At 41.1% G+C, this 15,295-nt stretch overlaps 3 protein-coding genes across 3 annotated transcripts; all 3 read right to left on the reverse strand.

The window, feature by feature from the left end:
* Positions 1 to 202: 202 nt before the first annotated feature.
* LOC131106609 (P2Y purinoceptor 1) lies at positions 203 to 2,025 on the reverse strand. The gene has a single exon (XM_058055832.2). The coding sequence runs from the start codon at positions 2,009 to 2,011 to the stop codon at positions 1,016 to 1,018; it is 996 nt and encodes a 331-aa protein (XP_057911815.2). The 5' UTR covers positions 2,012 to 2,025; the 3' UTR covers positions 203 to 1,015.
* A 2,691-nt stretch (positions 2,026 to 4,716) lies between these two features.
* LOC131106546 (serine/threonine-protein kinase 35-like) lies at positions 4,717 to 10,381 on the reverse strand. Its single transcript, XM_058055723.2, has 3 exons — positions 9,705 to 10,381; positions 7,695 to 8,435; positions 4,717 to 5,957 (listed from the first exon to the last, which is right to left on the reverse strand). Exons 1-2 carry the CDS (start codon positions 10,204 to 10,206, stop codon positions 7,717 to 7,719), a joined length of 1,221 nt encoding a protein of 406 aa, XP_057911706.1. The 5' UTR covers positions 10,207 to 10,381; the 3' UTR covers positions 4,717 to 5,957; positions 7,695 to 7,716.
* A 455-nt stretch (positions 10,382 to 10,836) lies between these two features.
* On the reverse strand, positions 10,837 to 15,013 carry arfrp1 (ADP-ribosylation factor related protein 1). The gene is made up of 7 exons (XM_058054968.2): positions 14,701 to 15,013; positions 14,284 to 14,371; positions 13,053 to 13,135; positions 12,685 to 12,766; positions 11,725 to 11,795; positions 11,547 to 11,647; positions 10,837 to 11,475 (listed from the first exon to the last, which is right to left on the reverse strand). Exons 1-7 carry the CDS (start codon positions 14,791 to 14,793, stop codon positions 11,388 to 11,390), a joined length of 606 nt encoding a protein of 201 aa, XP_057910951.1. The 5' UTR covers positions 14,794 to 15,013; the 3' UTR covers positions 10,837 to 11,387.
* Between the last annotated feature and the right edge of the window lie 282 nt (positions 15,014 to 15,295).

Consider the following 15,295-nt stretch of genomic DNA (forward strand, 5'->3'; position numbering starts at 1 on the left):
ACAACGCTAACTCATCCATTCATTCATTCATTTTCTACCACTTATCCCCACGAGGGTCGCGGGGGGTGCTGGAGCCTATCCCAGCTGTTTTCGGGCAAGAGACGGGGTACACCCTGGACTGGTCGCCAGCCAATCACAGGGCACATATAGACAAACAACCATTCACACTCACATTCATACCTATGGACAATTCGGAGAAATTCTAAGTAGAGCTTCAAAATGCATTAAAAAGAAATGGGAGTGAGACAAAAAAAAGTTTAAGACCACAACCCTGGTTTGAATGCCATTTTCAATGTCACACACACACACACACACAAAAGGTGCATGATGTAGTAAATTAGGGTACATTTTCATGTGAATTATCTGATATTTTTGCATTACAATTGAATACAAGATGTTGAGCCACTTTTTGTGGTGTGATAGTCAGCAAAAGTACACCTGCACAGGAAACCACAAACGTTGCTGTTTTATAGTTTCTGCAGTCTTTCGATGGTATCAAGTAACTTTAACCTCACAGTGCATGTACTTACATTTGACTACTTCCAATCAAGTACACAAAATAAAACATGACATTCAGTCAAATACTTTAGAAAACACAGCAGGAAGAAACAACAAGTATCATGTGAAATTCATGTAATAAGATTACTATTTGATGATGTGATAGAACGCAACAGGAAGTACAAATTTGTAGCTTTCACATATGAAGCGAGCTGGTACTGATGTACCAGTACCTGGGAAGCAGTATGGATACTCCATCCATCCATTTTTTTCCCACTTATCTGGGTTCACGGGGCAACAGCCAGGAAATCCTAGTTCCAAAAGTATCTGTTTGGTTTAGAGTCCGACCTTCTGGAACGGATTAATGACACTAACCAAGGTTCCACTGTATGATGATAGATGTTTGATATGTCAAATATACATATATATACTACATGTACAGTATGTTAAAATGATAAAAGATGATTGTTCTTGATGTCTATCAGGTGGTAAAGCTACAGGTCAAAGTTCATGATCCTCACAGCGATGGAGAAGTGTTGCGGTTAAAGACGACCTGCGTGATGTTGCTCAGAGATTCCCTGGTTCTGTCCCTGAGGCGATGGAGTCTGATGAAGAATTGATCGTTTCCTACGATGTAAATGAGCGGGTTGATGGCGCTGTTCATACACGCCAGACATCGGCCCACTTGGTGGGCGATGTAAACGTGGCGGTAGCCCGGGAGGCAGACACCATCTTGTTTTAGGATCCTAGTTTGTAGGTTGAGGTTTCTGAAGATGTGGTAAGGAACAAAGCAGACGGAGAACAGCAGCAGCAGAACCAGGACCAGTTTTAAAGAGCGTTGCTTAAGCAGAGGGTTGATGTTGGACTTTTTGGACAGAATCCAAACGACGTGCCCGTAACATAAAACAATAATCAGCAACGGTACAGCAAACCCCGTTAGCGTCCATCCAAAGCTGTAAGGAAGATACTCTCTCATTCGTTCGTTGGAGGTGGTGTCAAAACAAGCGTTCTGGTGGACTGTGTCGTTCTTGTCAAAGAACATGTCCGGGAGGATCTGAACAACGACCATCAGCCAAACCAGTGCGCTAATGAGCAGAGAATGCCGGCTGCTGATCTTCCCCATCACTTTCATGGGGTGCACCACACCGAGGTACCTGTAGATGCTGATGCAGGTGAGGAAGCCGATGCTGCCGTACAGGTTGAGGTTGAAGCAGAAGCGGGTCACCTTGCAGAAGGGCTGGCCGAACGTCCAGTTGCTTTTTCTGGCGTAGTACGCCACCAGGAATGGCAGCGTGAACAAGTACTGCAGGTCCGCCAGTCCCAGGTTGAGCATGAAGATGTTGATGCTTCCTATTTTGTTCCACGCCAAGCACACGCTTCTTAAACCCCACATGTTGGAAAGTGTCCCCACCACAAAGATGGCGATATATACAGGTGGCAGAAACGCATGTGTGAAATGTATGTTTATTCCACACAGTGAATTGTTGTTCCCTTGAGTGACGTTGCCAAACATCTTCAACGTTTGCTCCTTTCAATTTGTCTGCAGCCACCTTGCATAGATGCACGTGTCTTGGTGTCTCTTCCGTAAAAAGCCAAAGCACGCCTCCATGCATGCTCCTCCTCTCTGGAGAAGGTGCTGCATGCGTCAAATGATGCTATCCTTGACGTTGCATTTCTTAGGTGTCTTCATCTTTGTGTGGTCACATTGGTAGCATATCTACATGACCTTTTGGTGCAGGGGAAGGCTAAATAAACACTGCCATCATGTGGAGAAACACTTGATGTGTTTGAAAGAGCTACAGGCCGCACTCTTGGCTGACTTAGTTCCTTCTTCAATGTTGCATTATCTATACAAAAGAATGCTTTTCGGAACGGACACATTATTGGTTGTGTCCAAGCCCTCCTTTATGGCGCACTTTAAAAAGTAATTCAGAGTATCTGTTGACACCACTTGATTTAATACATAAATGCAATGTAAAAATGTAATTAATTGATTTCGATAAACTTTCTAAGTTGCTAACTTTATTTTTTAACTTATGTTCAAATAATAATGTTGGCTGTTACATGAACTTAATTTAGCATGTCATATACACTCAAATTTTATTGTTGGTAAGCTTCAAACAAAATTCAAGTTGCCATGACTTAATAGAATTAGCTTGGTAACATAATTTTTCTCAACATTAACCTTTCCATTTTAAGCTCCATCTCCTGCAAGACAAGACTGAAGCAACATTTCATGGTGAGTAAAATGTATTTCTAATTGTTCTACTGAAGTGATGGCTTTAAATTAGTCACAGTAGACTTTCATTGAGATAAGTAAAATTCAGCTTGTTCAACCATGTGACTGCTAGCTTCTATAGCACTGTTACCACACGTTAGTTGTATTCTTCCCCTAGCCGTGTAACTGCTACCTACAGCAACTGTTACCCAAGTGCCACAGCCACATTTATATAAATAAATAAATAATTAACAAAAAAAATATATATATATATTTTTTTTTTTTTTTTTTTCTTCCCCACGTGTGCAGCTGGACGTTCCCCCAAATGGTGGTCTGATGTTCTGAGAGGAATCAAAGTAGTAAGTAAATTCTTTATCTTGTCTACCTGTCCTGTAGGTGGAAATTTATCATCAAGTTACCGCTACTTAAAAAGTTGTGTGCATTGTTATTATAATTAAGTAGACAACAAATTAAACTACTTTGAATAAAATGATTAAGTCAGTTGGCTTAACATATTTTTTTGAGTTACGAACTTAAAAACTTGTCCCTGTGACAACAATTATTCAGTAAGCATTACTTAAAATAAGCTTTGAGTGAAGAGGAAAAGCTAATTTGTGCAATGCAATATTGTTTTGTTGGTTCAAAGCAATTTCTAATTAAGTTGTAATAACTAAGAAAGACTAATGGAAACTGTTGCGTTGATTTTTTTTGTTGAGGCTAAACATTTATTTTTTGAGTGTGGTTAATTGGTTCCAGACATTGTACCTGCGTGTGATGTGACCATCAAGGGTGTGTGAGATACCATCCACCGTGGCCTGCAGGCTAGACGGCATTAGCAACCTACATTAGGAAGTGCACAGGCATCCTTTACTGCTTCTCTGACACGGTGTACAAGCTGGAAAAGGCCTGTCTATACCGTCCAAGGACCACACAGTAAAACTTGAGTAAAGTTGGCCCCCCACCTCACTCAAAACTCTGGTCATAGATAGTAATAATAGTCTCGTTTTTTTGTGCTATGTTTGTGCTGTTTTGTGCAGTTAAAATGAACATTTGTGCTGCTTTCATTCTTGAGTTATTACAGTTTATTACAAATGTCAACCAAACGTCAGCCAGCCCCCCAAACATGCTCCGAATTGAACCAAAGTGGTGTAATTTTTCGTGCTTGTTTTGTGCAAGTAAAATGAACATTAGTGCTGCTTTCGTTTTTGAGTTATTAACCATTTAAGTTTTGGCCTATTACATAATCACCCGCACTCTCATAAGTAACATTTTTCCCTTTTGTGCCGTTTTGTGCATTTAAATCTTTAACTCAAAAACGAAAGCAGAATTTTTTTCTAGAATTTTAAGTATGTCTGGACAGTCTAAGTGGAAGGTCCGATTAGGAATAACTTGAGGTAACACCACGTTTGTTATCCTTTAGAATTCTGTGAGTCCTTCTCCCTCAATCTACTGATGTATTTCTCAATTGACCTTGGACAAACGCCCCCTTGTACGGAAAAAAACAATGTAGGCCTCTGACGCATCCTGTCAACTCTTGGCCTGGCGTTGGTGCATGGCAACAACCAAGGTCTGAGAAAGCTGAAAGAACTAAAGCTAAAAGAGATGTGCAGAGTAATCTGTGAACACCTAATGTCCGCAAATATATAACAGCGATCCAATAGACATCAAAAGGGGGCAAGATAAACTCGCTGCTGACCCCTGGAAAGGCGTGGGAATTATGAATTGAACTTCACGGGCAACTCGTCAACCCAGAAAGATGTGGCGCCATGTCATTGAGTTGACTGATCGTCAGGAGGAGGGCATACATACAAACTAACGCAGCCCAAATAGTTCCATCTGGTGGCAGAATGAGGAGGCGTGTGGGCAACATAAATAAGGTGCCTTACTGGCAGGTCAGGGTTCTAACTTGTCGGTGCAGTATAGGACCAACAGGTGCAACGCGGCAGACAGCAGACAAGTAACAAAATGAGGAGATAAAGAAGGTCAAAATGGAGGCAGAGCACATTGTATTCCCAAACTTTATTGATGAACCAAGGAAGCAATAAAAATGTAAGCAATGAGTTGCACAAATGAAGATACCGTTTGAAATAAAGACCAGAAACATCCATCAGCGCCACCTTCGCTGGTTAGATTGGTACAGTTTAAGGTTGAAAGTCATTGCATAGACACCGAATATTCTTAGTATGTGTGCGTGCTTATCACCAACAGCACACAATGAACTCAAGAAAAAAAAACAAACTCAAACGCAAATACAGGCATCTCCAATAGAAAAACCATCACATCTACCCTGCACGCTTCAAACATGGGAAAAGGTCCAGAAATGAGGTATAACAGTAATAAAAAATTAAAATAATCACAGTACATGGCGTAAACTTTGGAGGAACAAATCATTTGCAGTGTTGACTGCCAACACGCTCATCAAATCAAGTGTTGGAAGGTGTTGTGAGGAGGAGGAATGTGTTCAGACAAGGCTCAGCAAAAGGAGGTGTGCAGACGAGGTAGTGCATTCACACAATCATCGGGCGCTCGATGGACACATTCTACTTTTGTCATCTGAACAGACCTGCCCCATCGACACCATTGAAATACTACGGAGTACTTGTGTCAATGCGAAAGTAAATACCAGCACTCATGTGTCGATGCTAAATACATTAGCATTTACCATAAATGATTGTAGAAAAAGCAAGCAGTTAGCCAAGAGTAGCCAATTCCTAAAGGCACCATAGGTAAAGGATGTAGGTGGAAGATGGATTTAAACACTAAATGTGCTTTAACGTGTCAATAAAACTCATTCTTTCTCCTCTTTAGAATTGATGCCATTGTCAGCACGAATTAGAGTGTATTATGAGGTGAGAGATATTTATATACGCTACTTAAGGTCAGGACAGAGAGAGAGAAAATAACGATGGCTTCAACACCATTTCTTTGATTGACAGGATTGACCAATAGAATACTTTCATTGGAAGTGACAGCATGCTGAAGATTGAGCGGGGCTTTTGTTGGAGAACACAGAAAGATAAAAGGTGTCAAATCTCTGGGGTAACACGTAAAGACGTTACACATTACAAACAACACACACAAAATACAATCCTAAATAATGGTTGTAAACAAAAGAGCACTTAAGTGAAGGTGGGGGACAGAGTAGCATGACCGAGAGTGGTGTGTGTGTGTGTGTGTCTCCTGTATCTTCATTGTATCACAGCAGGGAATTGTAGTAGCAGCTCAAGGTAAAGATGCATGTCTGCAGGCACATGTAAAAAAATAAATAAAAATGTATTAGAACAAGCACAAAGCTGACAAAAGCTTACCAATTTGGGGTGTCCCAATCCGATATCGATATACAGGCTATCAGGCCGAAATCAGCAAAAAACGACTTTGGGATTATTTCCGCCTAAAAGCTCTGATACAAGCAGTCGATTCCATACTCTGCCCCAGCACGTATATCCAGAAGCGACCAGAGAGGGCCCGTGTCATCACAACAACGTGTACTAACTGAGTAGAAGAGAAAAGACCAGGCCCTGTCTGTGGTGAGAAAAGTTGGGTTTAAACTCTTCATTGAGCACCTCAAATCTCACATTATATGGGGCTATTTATTTAAGCAATCACATTTCAGATTCACCCTTTTGTATTGTATGAGCAAATACTAATTTCACGCATTGAATTCAAAATTATTTAGAACCTTGATATGATGCCCCCAATCTGTCTCTGAAATAAAACTACCATAAAATAATGTGATCTTTGTAAGGAAACACTTACTTTCCCCACAGTACTCCACACATTTCCACCACATTGTTACAAAGTGAAAACAGTGCTTTGTCTGTGAAAAGCGACGAGGGGAGCTCTGCCAAAAGCAGGCACCAGAATGGTATTTAACCCCAGACACCACAGGAAATTACCAGTCAGTGTATTTACACCGAAATACACATTGAGGATATAAAGTAGTGGTCCTCAACATGTGCTGTGTGGGCCCCATCAAAGCTTTTAATTCCCCGCACCCCACAGGGGGGCTGGCTCTACTAATTGAGAAGCACTGCTCTAACTCATTCATAACTAGAGAAGTGCATGTTTATGCAATACTTCCTCTGATCTATAGGGGGGCAGTAGCAAAGCGTACACATCACATGCTTTTCCAATGGTGCTTGGTAGTATGGAAGAGTCAGAAGAGCATTTATCAGTGTTCTGTGTAAGTCATGGAACAAAAGTGGTTGTCTCTGTAGCATTATAGAGTGTGCATCCAGAGAGCAAGGTTGATAATAGCCGTTTCCCCCTTTTTTTTTTTAAACACTGGTAGTCCCACAAACAACATGCAATGACCACATTACCGATGCTGTAGAAAACCTAACACTAAAATGCTAAAGCTACTTAGCATTGAGAGACGTCTTGAAGTAATCTCTTGAGAAACTTCTGACTGTCCAGTGTCTACTTCCGAATTGGATTCAGGATCCAATAATATGGCTGTATGTTAAATGCGAAAAAATTAAAAATGTATAAATCGGCATTTATTATCAACTCCTATAAAGTTGGGTTTGCAGCTAGCGGCACAACAAGTGCTAAGCACCCGGGAATGTGACCAACCACAGTGGAGTGGGCGTGCCTGGAGGTGGGCTGTACGTGGAATAAATTGAAAGAGGCAGTTTTCACGGGAAGCACAACATCCAAAGAAATACAGCCGGAATAGGTGTCGATTATGAAAGATCTAGAAACCTTTTTGTGCTGGTTATTGTGCGTAGCTGCTCTATAGCAGTCCACAGCTCAATACAAAAGGGCCGAAAAATGAGCATAATAGGTCCCCTTTAAAATGAACTGAACGAAGCTACAAGAGCAAACCTTTATATGCAATTGCGAGACGTTGGATGATGCAATAGTCACAAGAACACAAGCGCAGATTAAAGGCAACAAGTGAAAAGTGTTGAGATGCATAATTTGGACTAAATCAAATAAACTGTGTGCTGAAGAAGTCATGTGACTGTTGTGTTACCTGAGAAACAAACAGCAGGGTGTCACGCAATGCAAGTAACCTGGTCCATTCTGGCCTGGAGCTCCAGGGCATCTGGTCGTTCCTGAGGGTTGACGGCAAGCATGTCCAGCAGCAGCTTCCTCACTCCATCCGACATGCACGATCTGCGCTTCAGCGGGATGTTCAGGACCATCTTTGGATTCTCTAGCAGCGCCTCACCGACTGGCACAATATCCGCTCCTTGTCTCACATACGTTCCGAGGAGCTCTCGCTTGGACTCTGCATCGATGAAAGTAATCCTCTCCAACATAGCCCAAATGATTATGCCGAGGGCAAATATGTCCGCTTTGGCTGTATAGTGACCTTCCCAGACTTCAGGAGCCATGTAAAAGTCTGAGCCACATGCTGATGACAACCAAAACTTGTTCACGTTGACATTTTTATTCTTGTCCTCGCCTATTTTGCCCTCAATGGCATTTCCTAAACCTGCACAAACTTTGCTCAGGCCGAAGTCTGCCACCTTGAGAACAGGGGTACCTGATCTCTCGGAGATAAGGATGTTGTCGGGTTTGAGGTCTCTATGTACAATCTTGTTTTGGTGCAAGAAAGCCACAGCACTGGTCAGCTGGAGCATAAAGCTGTTGTTGGTTTGCGAGTCGGGCCTCCGAGACAGGATGAACTGGTTGAGGTCACCTCCTTCGCAGAACTCCATGACAAACCACAGGTAACACGGCTCCTCTGAAGGCGTGAGCACTCGCTCCCCTGCAACACACCCAGTCATTCAGTGTGATGAATTTTACACAACAAATGTGTACATTTAGTAGACAAATACCTACCTTCACTTATGTCACATAACATTGCAATCATTTTGACTCCATTGTAAATGGCATTTATTTACAAACCTATTTATTATCTGTTTTTTTATTTAATTTGTTTATTTATTTATTTACAAACCTTTTTAACCTGTGTTAGCTAGGAAACCTTCACATTACAATCCCATTCCACATAAGTTGTACATCCTTGTGTGCATTCAGTGAACAAATAAATACCAGGATTCGAGTCTGGGCTCTGCTTTCTAAATCATGTCTGAAACAAATGAATACACAACAGGTGGAGTCCAATGAAGCTGTGGACGCAATGGAAACAGGATGCACCTGAGCTCAATTCCGAGCTTCATGGCAAGGGCTCATCCCTTATCAAAGTAGGTAGAATGACACACCTGTTCCAAATTTTTCCACCGTTCAGTTCCTTGTTAGAGAACAGTCATCTGTTGGACGTATGCTTTCAAAAATTTAGAGGTCAAATTCAATTCACCTGTAAAAGTTACCTGAAAAAATCACCTGAAAACCCATTATCCCTAACTTCTAGTTAATATTGCGTACTTTCTTATTCTCCGCCCTGCTTCATCCTACTCCTTTTTGGAGAAAAATATGTATGCATGTGATTTACTTCAAAGTCACATTGTTTAGCACGTACCAAATAAACTAAACCAAGAGTAAAAGTGAAAGTATATCCTAGTTGTTGCAGACACAAACTGCCTGATGGCTTCTTCTGTTCGAATGAATGGGTATGCTATTATAGAATGAATGAATGGTGACGAGGTCAATTATGGTTATATATCCAGTACAGTGGTGTGTAATAGATGACATTATGTGGCCAACAAAAGTGACTCCATTTTGGAAGAGGAGCTCGTCCACAAATGGACCCATCCCCCCTTCAGGCTGTCATGGCGACAACAATTAGCCTGGATCCTTCAGGAAGTGAAAAAGGTACGAACAAGCATTCATTCCCTTTCCTTCTTTACACCAATGAAATATTACTAACGTTAGATGCCAAAACGTCAAATGTCATGAATTAGAACAAAACTTAGTTATGTACTTTTGTTGTTTGGACGTGGTGACGTCACTACTAACACAGCAGCTAACTAGCTTGATCAAATCAGTGCTGACATGACTCAGCTCAAACGGTTCACTTTGACATCGTTATATTATTACATGTGATAAACATATATTGTATAGAATTAAATCTCACCTTTGAGAGAGGTTTCCACCAGGCGAAGATACTGCTTTGAGCGTTTGTTCCCATGACTCATTTTCTGGGCCATTCCGTTCCTTTGAAGGACACATTCTTCCAACTGGACGACATTTTGGTGGCGTTTCTCTAAACTTGTCAAAGCCCAAAACTCCTGGAGGGCTAGCTCGACGTTCTCAGGCGCGTCGCACCTGAGTTTCTTCACAGCCACCCTGGCACCAGACTTGCGAGCTACCGCTTCGTACACCACACCGTATGTGCCCCTTCCCACCTCGCGGATCAGGTTGTAGCGTGGGGCCATGATCTTCCGCTCCAAGTCGCCCTGCTTGAAAAAGCCAACGTCTTCCCCCATGTCATGATCATCTCCTGCGTTGTCCACACTCAAGCATCGTAACACGGTGCTGTCGTCAGCTAAACCAGCTGTTAGCCCTGCTGCTAGCTTGAAGCGGGCTCGCCCGCGCCTCGTGCGTCCCCGCCAGCTATCGCCACCAACTGTGGTCATCGTCAATCACTTGATTTAAACGTCATGTTTTCACTAACTGCAGTATCGATAAGACGGAGTGGCCATGGTTTGAACCAACGGCAGTGTGGTCGTGTTTTGAACCGCCACAACAGGAACTAACTTGCACAGCAGCACGAGGGGAGGGGCGGTCAGGTTTAGTAATTGCAAAATTAGCTGTGGTATACTTCCGGGAAACCCCATCAAAATAAAAGTGTGGGCACTTTTTAACTATCTTGACGAGCATCACATCCGTGGACCGCTTACATTTGCTTCCTCGATAGACAACTAGCGTTGGTGATTAATCAATAAAGGAACAAAATATCAATAGCTCCGGTGTTGTATCAGGTGATTCAAGTTTGTCTTAAAGGTTGAAGGCATTTATTGCGACATGCCACATATTTAAATGTTGCACTCCTTCAAACTTTACAAACATCGCTTTGCTCGTCATCATTTCAAATTAGAAATGTTATTTCGAAGCTTTCATCTCAATGCAGACCTACCAACATGTACAAATTTTTAGTACTGAACATGCAACTTGACTCTTGAATATGTCTGTGTGCTCTCCATTTTCTTAGTTTTAAAAGTTGTACAGTACAGACTGGGGCATGACAGAAAATAATTAAGAAGCAGTGCTTTAAGACAACTGTTGTACTTTTTATTGATAGAGGCTAAAACACAATGCTATGATATGATATAGAATTCTTCCAATTTACTGATCAGTAATGATCATTGGTAGCAAAACAACCGTTCAAAATGGTGGGAAATATGTTAGCATCCTAAAAAGAGTCAGATTTCCACAAGGACAGAAGACATTTAGGGTGTGTTCCGTTAAAACGGATCAGAGTTCATTTGCTTTGCGAATATGGTTCATTTGGTCAAGTGTGAACGCACATCCAGGACTGAAGGGGGCAGACCGCCTGAGAGATGGATCTCCCTCCGCCATCCAAACAAAAGCCCTCTGAGTGCATGTGAAGACGTCGTGTGAGGTGGGACGTCACATACGGCATCCAATGGAGGCCTGATGTGTTTTAACTGAGCAGTATTTGGTCCGCTGACAAAAAGTGTGAACGCAAACCAGACTAAAGTCTTTTTTTGACATGTTGTGTGAACACGCCCCGAGTCAGGGGTTGCTAGTCACGTTCTTGATGAGAAGGTCCAAATGGTACTGAGAGGAGTCTTGTCTATGTGATGTCCTTCTGCCGAGGGGGTCGGTGAATGTTCCTGATGACACACTTGACCATCCACTCAATGCCGTCATTCACTCCATCCCTACAAAACACCACCCTGACATTGAAGAGCAGTATTAATGCAGTAAAACACTCTAGTAAAGACCAACTCACCCTGTGAGGGCCGTACATGGCTGCACCAGACAATCTCGCTTGCCAATCTTTGGTGCGCAGTCACTGAAGGATGTTTTGATGTCAGCAACTGACAAACAGTTCTAGTGGAAAACAGCACACATTACAAAACTGTGATAAAACTACCACACGGTGTGTACTTGAAATAGTGCCACAGTACCGCTACATCTTGTTTGTTGGCCAGAACCAGGAGGGGAACCCCTTCTAACACCTCACTGCTGATCATCTTCTCTGGGAGGACAAGAACCAATTCAGTCAGTACTGACAGACTAACTGGACTCTTACAATTCACTGAATGCTCAAATATGACTAATGCAGTATAATAAGGAAATAATAAAGCAAATTCAGAGCATGTACTCAAAGACAACATGATGATGTGTATGTAGCATTGGTGTCCCGAGTCGATATTAATACCGGATATTGGTTAAATATCAACAACAACAAAAAGGTCATATTACCCTGCATCTAAAACCTCTAATATTGTGTGGCAGTATTTTTCATTAAAGTCTGAAAAAGATGTTGCAGCTAAGTGCAGGAATTGTTATAGAATTGTTATTTGTCGACCAAACGCTTCAGCAATCGTTGAACTAATGCACCGCTGGCCGAGCACCTCCATCAGTACTTTTTCCCCCCCCAGTTGAGAAAACTGGAAAAACCAAAATATTCCCACACTGTGCCTGTGACATTCACCTTAAAATCGCTTTTGTTTTGTCATTGATGTTAGCGTATACTGGTGCCCTAGTACTACTACTAGTGCCCTCGTAGCCCCGCCTCCACAAAGAGGCTGAATGAGATGAGAGCCCACTCTCTCAGTTTATTCACTTATAGAACCAATGCGCATAGACAGATGCAGAGTGAACCTTCTTGTATCCAGTTTGTATGAGAAGACCAGACACGCATAGATACATGCATATAATCTACATATACACCTTAATTATCCACCTGTTTTTTGTTTTTCCCCCCATTATCCTGACAGGTGTAATGCTAACTATCAAAATATTAAATTTATAAATAAAGGAATCATACATCATGAAAAATCACTTATCAAGGTTTGGTCTGTACCATTGGTTTTGTTGCGTTTGGTGAATGAACAGTATGCCAACGTAAAAGCAGTACTCACCAAAGGCATCCTTGGATTCAGAAAGACGGGCTTCATCAGTGGAGTCGATGACATAGATAACTCCATGCGACTCTGCATAGTACTACAAAGCACAACTGATTACTACCACATAGGTACAGCACTGTACCCAACTCCATACAACACTAGGTCACTATTTTATCAGCTGTGCTTGCATATTAGCAATGGTCAAGTGTACGAGTCCACATATTCTAACCAAACTGAGGGGCCAAGAAGTGTACTCATCAGACAAACAAAAAAAGGAGGATATTAAACCTTTGCATGGACTTCAAAATACAGACAATAATCACGGCAAATAAAAGATTGTCTTTCCTCTGAATTATAGGACAGGAACTAGCAGTAATACTTACTTTGTCCCACAGAGACTGAAGCTCATCTTGGCCTCCCAGATCCCAGAACATGAGACGAGCTTTCCCCACATCAATTGTACCAACTGTAACATAAGTGAATACAGACAAACAGTATAAATACAGTATATATCTTGTTAAACTGTCTTTTTTTTACTTGTTGTATACTTTTTTAACTTAACTATTGCACTGAAGGGAGACGCTCTCCAATCTTGTTGTACAGCTTGTATAATGACAATAAAGGCCATTGCATTCCATAGATGGTGTACACAGTGGACCCCTGCACATTCATTGCCAAATTTGCTCATTTTTGGTGTAAAATGTATTAAATTGGCAGTTTTTCCTCACAGAAAACACATCTTAATCATCCCAAATCAGTATTAATTTCTAAATACAGTAATCCCTCACTTATTGTTACTGTAATTTCCGGACTACAGAGCCCAACAGTATGTAAGCCACACCCAGTAAATTTAAAGAGAGAAAAAGATTGGTACCTTCTTTAAGCCACAGACTTCCTAACATGGGATATTTAGTACACATAAAGATCTTATTAACTTTGATTAAATGAATACTTTTTTCCAAACAGTGAGTGTAAGATGGAAAGTTAAACAGTAGCCTACGAGAAGTCATTTATCGCTGTCCTCCTCCTGGGAACTAAACCCCTCAAGTCGTCTTGACAAGCATAACAAGTCTCTCTCTGTCTTTTGTTGACGCTCTTGGTTTATGAGCAAATTAGCCTTTCGCTTGAGCTATCCTGTTCATTCAGTCCAGCCTTTCGAAACCCCCTTGGTGATAGTGGAGGGTCGGTGGCCCGAGTACAGATGCTGTAGTATTTCTAAACTGTCTCAAACTTACTGAAAATGTGTGAGAGATCACCTCATAAAACATTTGTGCTATTTGCTTTCACTTCAGTCGTCCATGTCACTACACTCTAAACATCATGGGAAATGTAGTTTTTAGCCATAAGTCAGCCGCCTAATTGTACAAGCTGCAGGGTTCAAATTATGAGAAAAAAGTAGCAGCTTATACCAGAAATTACAGTAATTGGTTCCAGACGCAACTGTGATTAGTGAATTTCCATGAAGTAGGATTCCTTATTTATAAATGGAATATTTTCATAGGTAGAGCATAGAAAACGTGTTTACAACCTTCTAAACACAGTTTATTTCAAACCTGCAATGAAACCCTATTCTGAATGCTGACTGCTGTATGTGAAGTACAAGAAGACACTTACTGTTCAGCCCAACTGTGGTTGTGATCTTGGACAAATTCATCCCCTTGTAGTTCTTGCTGAACTTTGTTTTGGTTTGTTCCAGAAAAGTCTGGAAAGACAACGTTTACATATTTATTATGTATTTGACATAGATGACATCCAGTGGTCACTTTATTAAAGCCTTCAATAATACAGATCTTGAAAATAAATGAGAGATTACACAAAAACAGTCAAGTCCCACACGTCATGTAGTATAGTGTACGTTTTTAGTTCCACTTTGATGGTGAATGTGTTTTTCGTTTATTTGTGTAAGACGAGAGCAGGTAGTATTGGTGAGCTAAATATTTACATTGCTGTCATTAAAACATGTTTAACAGGATTAAATGTAGGCAGCCTAAATTTAACTAATGTGGCGACAGTACAATAATGCTAACTCACCGTCTTTCCAGCGTTATCCAGTCCCAGGATTAAAATGCAGTATTCGTCCTTTTGGAACATGTATTTATACAAGCCTGATAATAACGTGTACATGGTTACAAACAATACTACCAAATACGTACAACGATTGTGACTCTAGTTGACATTAAGGGCTGACAATAGACAATAATGCCAATGGACTTCCATTATCTGAGAACAGAATTCTATTATTACGTTCGAGTAGCTGACAAATGTAAAAAAATAATAAAAAGAAGTGAAAATGTCGACTGCGACTTTGAAAGCGGATGTGATGTGACGTAAAAGGAAAGTGATGTTGCAGGAATTGTGGGAAATGAAGTTGTAGTTCGACCTTAAGCTCATAAATAAACTACAATTCCCAGGGACAACCTTACGTCCTCCTCCTTATTGCTTTCACTATGGGTTTGCAACCATAACTTTACAAATTCAAACCGCCACCTATTGTATCGGAGTATCTACTCGGTAATTTATGGGGATACGTTTTGTATCCAGTCAAACAAATATAAACGAAAAAAAAAAAGAATTTCAAATACAAAAAATGCAAGCCAAATAATAAAAAAATGTTGCTTTTGCTTTC

This window comes from Doryrhamphus excisus, linkage group LG18 (assembly GCF_037039965.1).
Source record: "Doryrhamphus excisus strain RoL-2023G ecotype Guam linkage group LG18, RoL_Dexc_Guam_v1.1, whole genome shotgun sequence".
NCBI classification, from domain to species: domain Eukaryota; kingdom Metazoa; phylum Chordata; class Actinopteri; order Syngnathiformes; family Syngnathidae; genus Doryrhamphus; species Doryrhamphus excisus.